Source organism: Schistocerca gregaria, chromosome 3, assembly GCF_023897955.1.
Source record: "Schistocerca gregaria isolate iqSchGreg1 chromosome 3, iqSchGreg1.2, whole genome shotgun sequence".
NCBI lineage: Eukaryota > Metazoa > Arthropoda > Insecta > Orthoptera > Acrididae > Schistocerca > Schistocerca gregaria.
This window is the reverse complement of record NC_064922.1, coordinates 848,461,317-848,476,785: the sequence shown is the minus strand read 5'-3', so window position 1 is coordinate 848,476,785 and position 15,469 is coordinate 848,461,317. Positions and strand designations below refer to the sequence as shown.

The following is a 15,469-nucleotide window of genomic DNA, read 5'->3' as shown; positions in this document are numbered from 1 at the left end:
CTTTCATTGTCTTGCACATTGACTGAGTTCATTTAGCTTATTACAAAAGTCTGTAATATTCTGGTGAAAGATTCCCAGATGATACTTTCCAGAGACAGTTACAGGGTTTTGTCTAAAAAGAATTTCTAGTTGATGCATTCAGAGACCAATTACTGCTCTGTGACCATTTGTCTAAGGTAGTCTGTTGAGATGTACTGCTTTCTAGAGTTGGGTATGTCTGTTATTTCTGCACTATATATATATACAAACAGAAAGAAACTTCCACATGGGAAAAATATATTAAAAACAAAGATTCCAAGACTTACCAAGTGGGAAAGCGCCGGCAGACAGGCACATGAACAAAACACACAAACACACACACAGAATTACGAGCTTTCGCAACTGGCAGTTGCTTCGTCAGGAAGGAAGGAAGGAGAGGGAAAAATGAAAGGGTGTGGGTTTGTGTGTTTTGTTCATGTGCCTGTCTGCCGGCGCTTTCCCACTTGGTAAGTCTTGGAATCTTTGTTTTTAATATATATACAGAAAGAAACTTCCACATGGGAAAAATATATTAAAAACAAAGATTCCAAGACTTACCAAGCGGGAAAGCGTCGGCAGACAGGCACATGAACAAAACACACACACAGAATTACGAGCTTTCGCAACTGGCAGTTGCTTCGTCAGGAAGGAAGGAAGGAGAGGGAAAAATGAAAGGATGTGGGTTTTAAGGGAGAGGGTAAGGAGTCATTCCAATCCCGGGAGCGGAAAGACTTCCCTTAGGGGAAAAAAAGGACAGGTGTACACTCGCGCGCACACACACACACACACACACACACACACACACACACACACACACACACACACACACACACACATCCATCCGCACATACACAGACACTGTGTATGTGCGAATGGATATGCGTGCGTGTGTGTGTGCGTTTTTGACTGCATTACTGTAATCCGTTTATAGAAGTAAAATCGCATACACCTATACTTGCCATCGTCCTTGTTATAAGATGATAAACACTTTGACAGCACAGTCACGAGAGCAATGTCCTGCTGAACACATAAGGGGCATGATGATACTTTCTTTAATCAAGTTTGCATTACCACCATCTTTCCACCAATTACAACATGTAAGAGTATGGGAAACACTATTCCACAGGCAGCATCTAACACCCCTATGTTGTGGAAGTTTAAAATAATTTCTTACTTTTGTGACAGTGTGGTGTTCTACCTTGTTGACAATGCCATTCTCATCTTCATTGTTACATTGTAATATATATAATGTGCTTTCTTTCCTTCAGCTGCGAAGGTGAAGTTCACGTACAGTGACAGTGAAGAAGAAGAAAGTGAGGAGGAACTGGAGTTACATGACAATAAACTAGTGCAAGAGAGTGAAGCTGTCCCGCAAGTGGATCCAGAACTAAACACTGCTGATGACACATTTACGTGAGTTGATTGTATTTGAAAGATTGAGCTATTCTGTGACTGGATTATAAAAGTAGTCTGTCATCAACCCTAAGGTTGATTTGAACACCATACTGCTTTACCAGGCATGGTCCTGTTGGAGGTGATATACCACTACTTTTGTGAAATCTTTGAATTGACTTGTCCAGTCAGCTATAGGGGGACCTACAGTTAAGCACGGACCCAAAACCACAGTGCAACTTCGCACTTTTCACATTAACAGGCATTGCCAGAGGTGAAAGACAGATTAAAATCTTAAGAGTGGAGCAGGGATCATCATTGGATTATAAGGAATGCTAAAAACTCTGAAGAAGAATATTTTCATGAGCTTACATCAACACAAACAGTTGCTGAAGTTTTGGTTATTTAACACTGTATTAAACTGAATATTAAATAATTGAAAATACACCAATAGCTCGTGCTGGTGTAATCTCATGATGTTATTCTAATTAAGTCAGGGCTATTTTGCATATTTTCAAAGATCTGCTACTAATAATGATGTGATGTGTTTTGCAGTGCCGAAAAAACTATTGACGTCAGTGACACCGACAGTGAATTTGAGGTAGAGGCAAAAAAGAAAGCAGCTAAACCAAAGAAGAAAAAGGCAGCTGCAAAGGAGTCAGATTCTGACAGCCCGTCGACAGGGCAGCCTCAGAGTAAGAATTAAATGCAATTACGTTATTTGAAAACTTCATTTTAAGATTCAGCTCCTTATACCCCACACCATTTGCATTTTATTTCCAGTTTACAGGATTTACTTAAGATAAACAGTACTGTAAATGTAGTTGATTCTAGTATGTGGCAGAAGGTAGTGGCCTGAAATTATTAAGTTGCTCCAGTACCAATACAAGTGTCGAAAACTTTAATCTTAACAAGAGAAATGTGCAAAAGGTGTAACGTTGCACAATATGTTGATTGAGTGTTGGAGCAAATAAGCCTTCTTTTCACTTGTTTGCACAGTCTACTATTTTCTTTATCTTCAAAGAGTATTGCTATTTGGCAGCTTTATAGTTATTTGCAGTTTATGGTAGTGTTAGGCAATGAAAAACCAAATCAGTATGCATAGCAGCTACAGCTGTTAGCAGTTGAACAGTTTTTGGTATAACTTAATCAACACTGGATGTCAGTACAAGGAATTGGTATCTGCTAGGGTACTATTTCAAAGGAGAGTCATAGACATTATTATACTTAACCACACTTTGTGGGCTACACATTCACAAAAAGGGTGACTCGGAATCTGCATGCAGTATTTAATCAGTTTCGCTTGGTTGAATTTTAATTTTTGACTTCGACCAATAGAATATAAAACTTTTTCCAACTCATAGTGGGGATGGTACAGCAACTCTTAATATATGATGAAGAAAGGAACTGTTTTGGCTGCAGGGTTGTAATTATTATTTATTTGATAATGATGCATGTTGCCTGATTCAGGCATCTTCAGATTGGCTGGTGTTATGCGCATGGGATACTGAGCATACAAAGACTGGCCTGGTACAATTTGTGCAGCCCAACCATGAGCATCTACATCTCCAGCACATTTACATGGCGACATAGCTGTGTAGGCCTGGTCCTATTTTGTATCCATGTCTCAACAAGAACATTGTGCAGTGTTTCCGAATATTGGATAACGGCAATTATTTTCTTGTGAGGGCAATTATTTGTTGGGATGCTTTGTATGCTCTGTATCCCATGTGCCTAACGCCATATGTGATATCATCCAATCTGAAGATGGGTGAATAGGCGAAACGTGTTATTGGTATACAGCTGCTAATTATAAACCTGTAACAAAAGACTGTCAATTCTTTACTGGTTCTTGATTATTAGCATAAACCTTAAGTGTTATGTGACATAAGTTATATAACAAATCAAAGCATAATTTCTAATGTCTTTTAAGGAAATTCACTCCTATGAAACCTCATTTACGATATGAACTGGGTGTAATGCATTTTTGACACTGAAATTATGATTCCCAATTAGTAAGAATTATATTTTCCTTGCAATTTATTCACCAAGTCATTAAAAAACAGAATTCAGAAATTCGCAAAAAAAAAAAAAACCTACTAAAGAGTCTTGGTGTTCAGAAGATTCTTTGATTTAACTTACGTGGACATCATTCTTTGTAAGTGCGTAGATAGTCTACCTGTAGTGGTGTTTTTGCAGTCAGTGCAATTTAAAGGGGGAGGGGGCAAGCTGCTACAGGAAATAAGCTTCCAGGGGTAGTTTAATGTGATAGGGAATCCACTGTGACAAAAAGAGCATAACATTGTTTTAAAGGATGATTAAAGGTAAATTAATGTTAAAATGTAGGCTCAACCACCTTTCACAAAATCAAAAGTTCTAATATTGGCACGATTTGGATGAGTAAGGCTCCATTATCAGAATTATTCTAAAAAATCTTATCGAAGTGGTAAAGGTGCAAAAAAAAGGGGGGGGGGGGGGAATTAACCTTGTAACACTAAATTGCACTGGGAACATCATTTGTCAAGTCTGTAAAATTAATTGGCATATGCAATCTATGAATACAGGCAGCATTTCAGCAACATCTGTTAGGGTCCATGGTCCATATACCTCCAGGAAAAGACACACTCAAATACAAACACATAAGTAGACTTAAAAATGTGAGCGCATAGTTAAGAAACCCAATACTCTATCAACAGTGTTGAAAGATAGAGTACACTGCATATCGATGCCTAAGAGTTCGAACCTCATTACACATTTGAATTTTATTAGTATTATTATCATTAAAATAGCTAACCTAAGACTTTTAATTACACACACACTCCTCTTGTAATCTGTCCGGTGAACATATTTTCGCGTTTCCCATCATGTGTCATAATCTCCAGCTGTTTGAGTAGATCAGATTTTCTCCCTTTATCCTGCAAGCACAAAATTCCAAAGAAAGAGTGCCCAATTTTATGTATGTGCATAGCTAGAGCCACTTTTTCAAAATTAAAAAGCTTTAAAGTGTCTCTGAATTCCTTGTATCTCAACTTGAAGAAGCTACCATTCTCATTGACATAATTCATTTTGTAATAGTTACACTGAATTTTGTAGACACCAGCTTTATAATATTTGTCAACCCCGGTTTTAAATTATTACTCATTATATATCATGATGTGTTTTTGGTTGAAAATGCAGCTTCAACTTTGAACTGCTTAAAAATGTTAGCTACATTCAAAGATAAATTACTAAAATACAGAATTTTGACACTCTTTTAACATTCCAGATGGCATTCCAGTTTACTATCATGCAGTGTTTCTTATTTGTTCTATGTTTTCATGATATCCATTAGCTCTGTCTTGCTGTCTTATAGTTTTCATCATTATCACTCTATTCTGTTTATTCGTTGGGACTTAAGCACTAATTACGAGAGTGCATAGGGTGGCAAGCTTTTGGCCATTTAGATGACATGTTATTATGTATCAAAATATTTGTTGTTGTCGACTTCCGGTGTATTTCGAAGGCTCACCTACTATCTTGCTCCTTGATATTTAAATCAAGGCATTGATGTTCACCATTATTTCCTTGTTAGATATGTAATTCAGTTTTATTGTTGAGCTGATTGGAGCCATCTTACTTAAATACAAGAGATTATCTCAACAAAAAATTCCCGACTCTCTTTGCAGAATGTTCTTTAAAAATAACTAATTCTCTTTTAACTGTAAATTTTACGTACAAAGAGACAGACTGGGTGTGAGCTCCATCACATCCAGAACTATAGTGGGCATTCTTATTAATCATCTGAAAAAGAAAATTTCCATTAATGCGGGGCACCCTGTCAGTAAAATATTGAGATGCAAGTGCTATGTGGATGATATCTTTTTCTTAATAGATTGAGGGAAAGGGGGATTGTGGTAATTGTTGATAAATTTAATGATTTGAGTGATAAAATTGACTTAACTGTAGAACAAGAAAAGAGTGGTGAACTGCAATTCCTTGACCTAAATATAGTGAATAAGATAGTTTCATTAATGGACAAACTTGGAACTTTCAAAACATAGAGAGAGATTTACAGGACTCCATCTTTTTAAGGCCACACATTATTCTATTCTATTCTAAACACTTTTATTCTGTGAGTTGATCCCACATCCAAGCAGTGTGCATGCGTGCGTGCGTGCATGCGCACTCTGCTTTAAATATTGCTGAACCCAATTATATTTAAAAAAAATTGTGACAACTTTTTCTTGGAGATCATTTTTTAATTGTGCATAAATAGACATTTGAATAGATGGAGGAAATGAGTGAAAGTCCACACACATAGTTTTGCAGTATTTACAATGAGTTTGGTTTTGAAGAAGCACTCAGAAAATCTTTCCATAGAACTTGTTGACTGCGAGGTTTCTTGTCTTTATCCTTTGCTGGGGATAGTTTTTTGGGGATTTATGTATTCAACAGAGTTGTTCACATAAATGAAGAAGAGTGGTGGACCTAAGATTGAGCCCTGCAGTACATCATATTTTATTGGTAATTGACTAGAAAGGAAGGAGTTGCTTCTTGTTTAATTCTTAGTGTTTAATTCATACTGTGGTGATACCTTCCGCCTGCAGTTTTTCAGGTACAAACACAACCAGCTGTCTGCTATACCTCATACTTCTCGTCTTTCAAGTGGATTGGCATGGTCCAGGATGTTGAAACCTTCTCGACGGGTCTAGAAAAATATGTGCAACTAATTTATATTGATCAAGAGATTTTAAAGCACAATCTATGAAAATCGCTGTCAGTGCAGATTTAGACTTTCGAAAACCATGTTGTACAGTAGGAGAAGAATATTTAGTTATGAAACTTAAAAGGCTGTCATAAAGTTTTTATAGAATTTCAGAGAAGCAATTTAACTGTGACACAGGCCTGTAGTTTGCTGTGTTAAAACAATGGTGAAACTTTTGTTATTTTGAAAATATCCGGAAAAACAGCAGTTTTTAGAGCGAGTTTGAAAATGTTTGCCAGCAGCTTTGCTATGTGGTGAACACTTGCTTTTAATATGAAATCAGGCACTTCACCAAGGCCACATGACATTTTATTCCTTAATTATTTAACTTTGCGTATAATTTCATTGGGATTTATTTCGTAAACATACACTACGTGATCTGAAATATCCAAACACCCCCCCCCCCCCCCCCAAAAAAAAAAAAAAAGTTACATTTTTAATATTGGGTGCATTGTGCTGCCAGGTACTCCATCTTAGTAACCTCAGTGGTCATTAGATATCATGAGAGAGCAGAATGGGGCGCTCCACAGAACTCATGAACTTCGAACGTGGTCAGGTGATTGGGTGTCACTTGTCATACATCTGTATGCGAGATGTCGATGCTCTTAAACATCCCTAGGTCCACTACTTCTGATGTGAAGGTGAAGTGGAAACATGAAGGGACACATACAGAACAAAAGCGCACAGCCCAATCTTGTCTGTTGAGACCGCCAACAGTTGAAGAGGGTCGTAATGTGGAATAAGCAGACATCTATCCAGACCATCGCACAGGAATTCCAAACTGCCTCAGGATCTGTTGCAAGTACTATGACAGTTAGGCAGGAGGTGAGAAAATTTGGATTTCATGGTCAAGCAGCTGCTCACAAGCCACACATTGTGCTGGTAAATGCCAAACGACACCTCGCTTGGTGTAAGGAACATGCGCAGCGGACGATTGAACAGTGGAGAAACATTGTGTGGAGTGACGAATTACGGTACACAATGTGGTGATCCGATGGCAGGGTGTGGGTGTGGCGAATGCCCAATAAACGTCATCTTCCAGTGTGTGTAGCGCCATCAGTAAAATTCGGAGGTTGTGGTGTTATGGTGTGGGCATGTTTTTCATGGAGGGACAGGCCTACATTGTTGTTTTGAGAACCTTCTTGCTTCCCACAGTTGAAGAGCAATTCGGCAATGGTGACTGCATCTTTCAGCATGATCAAGCACCTGCTCATAATTCACGGCCTGTGGTGGAGTGGTTACACGGCAACAGCAGCTCTGTAATGGACTGGCCTGCACGTAGCCCTGACCTGAATCCTATAGAGCGCCTTTGGGGTGTTCTGGAATACCAACTTTGTGCCAGACCTCGCTGACCGACATCAATACCTCTCCTCTCGTGCAGCACTCTGTGAAGAATGGGCTTCTATTCCCAAAGAAACCCTCGAGCACATGATTGAACATATGCCTGCGAGAGTGAATGCTGTCACAAGGCTAAGGGTGTGCCAACACCATATTGAATTCCAGCATTACTGATGGAGGGCACCATGAACCTGCAAGTCATTTTCAGCCGGGTGTCCGAATACTTTTGATCAGTGTGTAAATGGGAGCATCCTAGATTACCAATTTGCTGGAGTGTGTGAGATCAGTCCTTTACAGTTTATTTGAATGAAGTCTTCAGCTAGTGAAGTGAAGTGAAGTGTTCATTGAATTTTGTCATGACTGATTTAGAGTCTGACTTTTGAGCCCTCTGATGTTAATGATTTTTTTTAAACTGTGCTACAAGTTTCGTTCTAACTCTTGACATTGAGCTCATTTTGTTAGATGCGTTCCTTATTCCACACAATTTTTGAACCTCTGACTGCTCTAGCATAGATTCTTTTGTAGAATTCAGTATAATCTGAAAATTCTTGTGTAACTGTATTTCTTACAACAATACTACAGAAATATGCCTCTCACTGGAAATTTTTATGCCTTTGTTTACCCATTGCTTATTGTTGTTCAGTTTTACTGTTTTTCTTTTGGAAGCCACATTAAAACGATATAGAAAGATAGTCTGAAAACTCATGTACATGCTATCAATGCAGATGCTTTCCCAATTTTCCTTAGACAATAAGAAAATAAAAATTCTGATGTTATCTACCTGTTGGCATTTATGTACACAGCACACGGCAGCCTTGCCTCATTCTAACTATAGCCCATGTTCAGTACTCTACTTATGAATTTGTGACTTGTACCTGAGGTGAATATTTGGTTAATGATGGCGTATGTATGTTCTGTTAATCTTGTTGCACAGTGTATTGTGGGGATCCTACTTAATGTGTTGGTTATATTTATAAAAGCATCTCTGGTACTGTTGTCTTTTGAAATTCAGCATTGAAATTGCCGCAAAGCACTACCTTCATATGTAATGCACTGATTTTGTTCAGCAGAACCTGTAGTTTGATCATGAAGACTGGCTGATTTCCACTTGGTGCTATATATATGTTAATAATTATGAAATAAAACTCTGGCAGCTTAGCAATGAAAAGTTTGAATTCTTTCTTTTTTAAATATAAGAACTCTTATCTAAAATTACTTGCTAATGCATATTCTGAAACTGAAGTTAATATGAAATGGTTTCTAATTCCTTATCTAACAGCATTTCTAATACAACACGTATCTTAAAAAGTTGTCAGTGTCTTACTTGTGTGTGGCTTTTGCTTGCTTGTGGCAGTCAGTAGGTGAGTTAACTTCTGGAGTGCGTACAAGTTTTGCTTTATTGACCTTTGTCCTCTTTACTTTAAACGTTTTCATAATTTGTGTTTGAATGACGACTTGATTGATTGCTTCTGGCCTATTTAATTTAAACCACTTACTGCCCCCCCCCTCCCCCTCGCTCTGTATTCGCAAATTAGGATCGTGTAACAACTTCAATCCCTTTTGTTTCATTGCTATTGTTTCCTCGTTACTTATCATTTTCAAACCATCTGTACTTTGCATTGCACCTATTATTTTTCTAATAATCCCTCTTTCAGGTCCTTGGAACTGACACGACAAATATAATTAAGTTAAGGACAGTCAATGATCACTTCAGTGTGGAAGCACATCACACTCGAACTCCGGGAATCAGCAAAATGGACAAAATGCTGCGAGTAATCGGGATAATAGGTGATGGACAAGTTGAGAATTCGGGTCTGGCGGAAGGCGTGCTAGGGTAGGCCATGTAGTTGCAATGACTGCTACATCCAGATGGTACAGTAATCATCGCATCTGCACAGTAAGCAAGAGACCTGGGTTCAAATCGCGGCTGGGCACAAATTTTCAACTTTTCCCACTAATTTAAATCAGTGCCCACTGACAGCTTGTGTCATAAATTGCTTTGTGTCTGTTGACAACTTGTTTGTCTCTCTTTTTATGTAGTGGTAGGATTAATGCTATTTTCCGCTCTTCTGGAATATTTTCATTTTTCCAGATTTCCCTCAAAAAGCAAATGGTGATCATTTATAATGTCAGATTATGACAATATAAATAATTCTGCTGCAGTGTAGTTTTGTAGCTTTGTTCGTCGAAAATCTTCAAATTAAACTATTGGAACCGGGCAGTTTAAGAGCCTCTCAAAAACTTTGATAATAGTTTCTTGGCTATTTAATCCTATTTTGAGTTTTTCATCTTCGAAACAAGTACTTGGTGATTGATACCCATTAAGTATATGTTTAAAAGGGTGGTAGAAATGTTCTTTAGTTATTCATAAAATGTTCCAGACTAATAACAGACTGCAACTCCTGATAACAAAGTCTTTCAACTATCATTCACCCCGAGTCAACAATTCTCTCTGATTGACCAAACACCAGGCCTTATATGGCTTATTGGCAGTGTGTGCTTTTTACAGTATTATTGTAGTAATGACTTTTTGTAATTTGTAGTGGGTAGAAACTCGCACAAATGAATTTACATGTGAGAGAATGATCTACAAGAGAACTAAGATGTTACAGTGTAAACTTGTCAGGTGACCATCAGAAGCACAAACTTAGTCACCAAAACAAATACACTCCAAAATAGACAGTTTCTGGGAGAGAAATGGCTGAAGTTTGTGGTGTGGGATTAAAGGAGGGAGATAGAGTACATTATCTGTCTGTCTTGCCACAAAATGGATTGCGAGTCTTAGCTTCAGTTCTGCTCAGAGCTTTAGATTCATGTAGCTTGTAGGAGAACTTATGTGGAGCTTGGAAGAGGGAAAGCTGTGTGAGAAGTCTGTGGAACATGATCGTCTCAGTTGCATCCTGAATATTGAACGCAACAAATCTGAACATAACTTAAGGGTACTTTGTGTTATAATTTTCTGTCAACTTCAGGTTTATGTAAGTTATTTCACTAATCTACATGTATTACAATTATATAAATTACTGCTGTTTGTGGCAAGTTGGAGTTACCTACATTTTTGTCATCATAGTAGCCTGTGTGCTGTTCTCAGAATCCTTTATCATCTTATTTTTCAGAGCAGAGAACTTCAGATGACATGTTTGACTCACTTATGCAGTCAGGCTCGACTGATAAGCCTTCTGCAGAGCAGATGGAATTATCACATTCAGATGATGACAAGAAAAAGAAGAAGAAAGGTAAGAGTTCTACAGTTCTCTTGCAGAAACAAGAAAGTCAGGTCTGTACTCTTGATAATGTTGCTAACAGTTACCATTTTATATGACTCAAAGGTCCAGCTAAAAAGAAAGATACGACACAAAAAGCTCCAAAGCAACCTCGACCAGCCAAGAAGAAAAAGAAGAGCCTTTCAGGGTCTGATTCAGAGGATATGTTTGAGCCAAAGAAGAAGGTATGTTGTTCAGTTCATTCCAAGTTGTGCATGTATGTTAAAGGGTGGGAGATCTACTTGTTGCAGTGTTCATTGTCCTAGTTCTGATTACTTGTATTGTATATGATGTCTGTTGAAAAACTTCTGGAACTTTGTACGCAAAATTTTTGCTGATTCCCACAGAGTACCCTTTGCAAATTTTCATTTTTCTCAACTATTCTTGCAAATCTTCGTCCTGGAAATAAAACAAAGTCTGCTGGTGCCAGGTCTGGAGACTACTTAGGATAAGATAGCACAGTGGTTTCATTTTTGTGCAGCAGTCATGCACCAAAAGGGATGAATGTGCAGATACGTTGTCGTGATGCAAGAGCCATGAATTGTCTCACCACATTTCAGGCCGTTTCCTTCTCAAATTTTCTTGCAGGCATTGGAGCACATCCCAATAATCCTATCGATTAACAGTTTCTTCCTGTGGCACAAACTCATAATGAACTAATCCTTCAATGCTGGGCTTGGAGAATCTTTCCCAACCCATTGTGACGATTGAGTCTTGGTCTCGACATCATAACCATAGACCCATGTCTCATCACCAGTTATGATTCTCTTAAGATACATCTAGTTCTCATTTACGCGATCAAAAAGCTCTTCACAGATTGCGAGGCAAAGGTCTTTCTGGTCTTGACTCATGAGCCGTAGGATAAACTTGACTGGAACACGATGCATTCCAGGATGTCAGGATTTCATGTTATGATCCAACTGAAATGTTACTCTTCTTCTGCTATATCTCGGACAGTCAGACTTCAATTGGCATGCACAGTTTCATTGACATTCCTGACATGAGCATTGTCAGTAGACAAAATGCACCTTAACTTCTGTCCAGTCATTTTTAAAACCTGTGAATCATTCGTAATACTGATTATTGCTTAAGCACTCGTCACCGTGGGCTACGTGCACCATTTGACGTGTCTCTGTAAAGGTTTTCTTGAGTTTCACATAAAAGTTAATGCAGACGCGTTGTTCCTCTAACTCTGCCATCTTGAAATTCGCGAACTGTGTGGCACAACATTCTACTCAGTACAGCACTGAACAATAACTAACAGCCATACAAAAAGGAAATTTCCAGCAGTTACACATTAAATACAGGGCTGTGATGCCAACTGCGTTTCGCACCAACACCCATCGACATGAAATTGCGAATGTTTTGGAAATTTTTGAACAGACCTCATATAGTGGCATTACTTCTTAAGACAGTCGTCACTTGCGTATCACATACTGATTATAATGATGGCTTCTTCCACCCAGGAAGTCATTGACTATGGGCCATATGGTAACTGTATAGAGCAGCTCTGGACTCACATATTCTTTCACATGTTCAGTTATATATAGCAATCACACATTGCTTAGTAGTATTTCTTCTAATGGTCATTTATTCCTTTCTGACTTGCCATGTACCAATTTAAGGATGTTCTTGTTAGAAATGTTATGGGCCCATATGATAAAAGCCGACACCATGCTTTTAGTAATGCTTTTAGTAATGGTGTCGTTTCTCAGTTTTCAATAATGATCAAGCATATATGCATGATACATTTCAGGAAATCTTCCTTCCTTTTCCACTGTTCTCTCTATGTACATACACATAACATGTTGTCACTTCCCACCTCTCCTTTCTCTTCTCCCACCTTAACCAGTATCATTTCATCAGTATGGTGTCTGTGACATGTGAATAGCTGGTCACAGTAGTAGACTTCCTTGATAGGCCAAAATCGCAGGCCATTGCCGTGAAGGGCATTGGCGGTATTGTGCCAAAAATGTTATTTCCTCACTTAGAATGTAAAAAATAAATTTTTTTCCCCTGTAAGTGGATTTTTTAATGTAACAAGCTAATAGGTCTGTTGTTCATTAATTTTCTGTTACAGAAATCAAAACAGAAAGACTCAGATGATGATTTTGAACCAGAAGTGGAGGTACAAGCTCCTAAAGTGACAACAGGTCGCGCAAGAAAACCTGTAAAGTACAGTTACAATGACGACGACGACGATGATGATGATAGTGATTTTTAATTCCTGTCTACATATTGTTTTAATGCTGTTTTACTGCCCTTCTCATTCTGTCTTCTTTAATTTAAGACAGAGTACTGTAGTTGTTCTCCTTCACTGATTATATAATTGTATATAGTTTTTGAATGGTGGAGGGGAAGTTCTTGACTACAAAAATTCAGCATTTCCTCCATTTGTGGGATCCAGTCAGTTTACCAAACTCTGTGTGTTTTAAAGACAAAGTTGAGAACACATAAGTGTTCACGGGTTCGTGACATTGTGTTGCCAACATCATTCCAGAGGCATGTGTGCAATGCCTTCCACAACTATACTTTTGTATTATATTTTATTACAGAATCTCTCAAAACCACCTACTGAACAATATTTTGGAACATTGAAATTTTAAGAAACATAATAGCACAAACCTGACAAAAAATAAATAATACTGTAGAGCAGTTTTTTAAAAAAGCATTCTGTCTCGTGTTGTGCAGCAGTTGTGACTGATGCAAAAAAGACTTTAAAAATGTTTTGTCTATTTAATTTTTATTTAATTCAATTATATTTGAATAGGTTCCTAATTAAGGAAGCTAGATGTTACTGTGTTCAGATGTTTGTTTCACTTGACAGTCACCAGATCAATAGTGGAGCCTTACTGTGAATACAGTTGTAGTTACACACAGCGGTTGGGTGACATGCCAGTTTGCTAAAGACAGGCTGAGCTAATCTGAGGTCAGAAACACAAAAATTTCTTGTAATGCATTTTCATAAATGTTTCACACTAGGCTGAAGATAATATATATATTTATCATTGTCATTGTGATTGAGATTAAAGCATTTTGATCTTTTTATTTAATCACAAATATGTCTTGTTTATTTACATGGAATGTAAAAGTTATCAGTATTACTGTCTTAGTCACAATGTCTCGTATAAAGAATTTTTAATTGTTCTAGGTTTTAATGTTGCTAACATTTTAATTTTACATTATGTGCTGTTGAAGTGGTGAATGTCAAGACTGAAAATGTGTGAATTAGTGAAAGTGAAATTAAAAAATTATTTTATGTAATACTGTCATAACACTATTGTTACCTTGTAGCAATACAACCCAGACTTTATCATTGTGCCTGTGTTGTGACATTATAAATCAGATTAACAGTGCACAGTTGTTAACACGCATTTAATCCTCATTGAATTACCAAGACTGATGTGAGCTGTAGAGATACTTCTCAAATGCAGTACATATTAAGTCTTCATGAAGAACTTCCATAGGTTGTTTGGTTTGTGAATGTTCGTGAAGTGGTCTTTAACAAGGAGCTGCAGATAATACATGGTGTTTACAAAAGGTTCCTTCAGCATGTCAATGGAAGAAGCATTCTGGCAAGTCACAGACATTAGTAGGTAAAATGTGATGGTGTTACAGTAGAATGTAGCACACCAATTTCTTGTATTGATTTGGGCAGATGTGGATTAATCATAGTAATGCTGTTCCATACTGCTTTACAGACTGATTGGTCAATGATATGATGTCAGAGCATCACTATTGCCAAGCAGTATCTGTCATAGTTGTGTGGATCGTCAGCAAATGGTCTGAATGTGGAATTTAGTTTCACAGCGTCAGTTGCACTTTACAGTTTATTGAGAAAAGTTTAGAATGGAATGAAAATTGCTGTTTCAAACTTCATGAGGGGATCTTTACCTGAAAGTGGTCTTTATCTGTATGCAAGACTGTGAAACTACACACCTGGGGGGGGGGGGGGGCTGGGTTGATAAGACATTGTACCCATATTAAGAAGAAACATATAGTAAATTATAACTAACCTCGCTAAGGTTTTCCACAGTTTCTGCGAATTTCTTCAGAAATTGAGTGAGCTGCTTCAAAATTCTGCATCCCTCCTTGTCCAGTCTGAGCCCATACTTAATCCCATACATGGTTCACGAGATGTTACGCCCTAACATTTCTTCACTTAAATTGGCCCTTTTAGTAGACATACTTGCTAGTCATTATAAAGTACAGCATCTACAACTACATCTGCGTGACTACTCTGCAATTCATACTTAAGGCGAGTTGGAATGCCCTATCCTGACAATTTTTAATTTAGTGACTTGTCTTCAGGAACTACCGTAGCCAGTGACATGAAACTTTTACAGGACATTAAACTGTATATTCTGAGTCTACTGAACTACAATAATTGCATTTCAGCCACTGCTTTCAGAAATTTTTTAATTACAAGGTTAAAATTTTGTGTTCTTTTTTGTATGTTATCATAAATAATTTTAATTACATATAACATTATGTTCTTTTTTTAGTTCAGTAGACTCAGGATATGTATGTTATTACTTCCTGAAAATTTGAATACCCTACTCAAAGTGGTTTCTGGGATTTAGGGAAAAATGCAGCAGAAAATATGAATTTTCAGGAACAGCTTCTTAAATTTCAAAAACTGTAACTCACTCAATATATGCTTAATTGTTCATTTTTAGTCACTCGGAAGCATCCAATTTTTTTCTTCTTTCTG

The 15,469-nt window shown here is 37.6% G+C and overlaps 1 protein-coding gene across 3 annotated transcripts in view; it reads left to right on the top strand.

Moving 5' to 3' along the window:
* The window catches only part of LOC126354758 (DNA topoisomerase 2-alpha-like), a 157,422-nt gene extending 143,403 nt beyond the window's left edge, over positions 1-14,019 (top strand). For all 3 annotated transcript variants that reach the window (XM_050004640.1, XM_050004642.1, XM_050004641.1), the window contains 5 exons: positions 1,287-1,431; positions 1,966-2,105; positions 10,609-10,728; positions 10,822-10,940; positions 12,836-14,019. In XM_050004640.1, coding sequence (XP_049860597.1) covers positions 1,287-1,431; positions 1,966-2,105; positions 10,609-10,728; positions 10,822-10,940; positions 12,836-12,979 — 668 coding nt within the window. In that variant the 3' untranslated portion in view covers positions 12,980-14,019. The remainder of the gene's footprint in view (positions 1-1,286; positions 1,432-1,965; positions 2,106-10,608; positions 10,729-10,821; positions 10,941-12,835) is intronic.
* Positions 14,020-15,469: the final 1,450 nt, after the last annotated feature.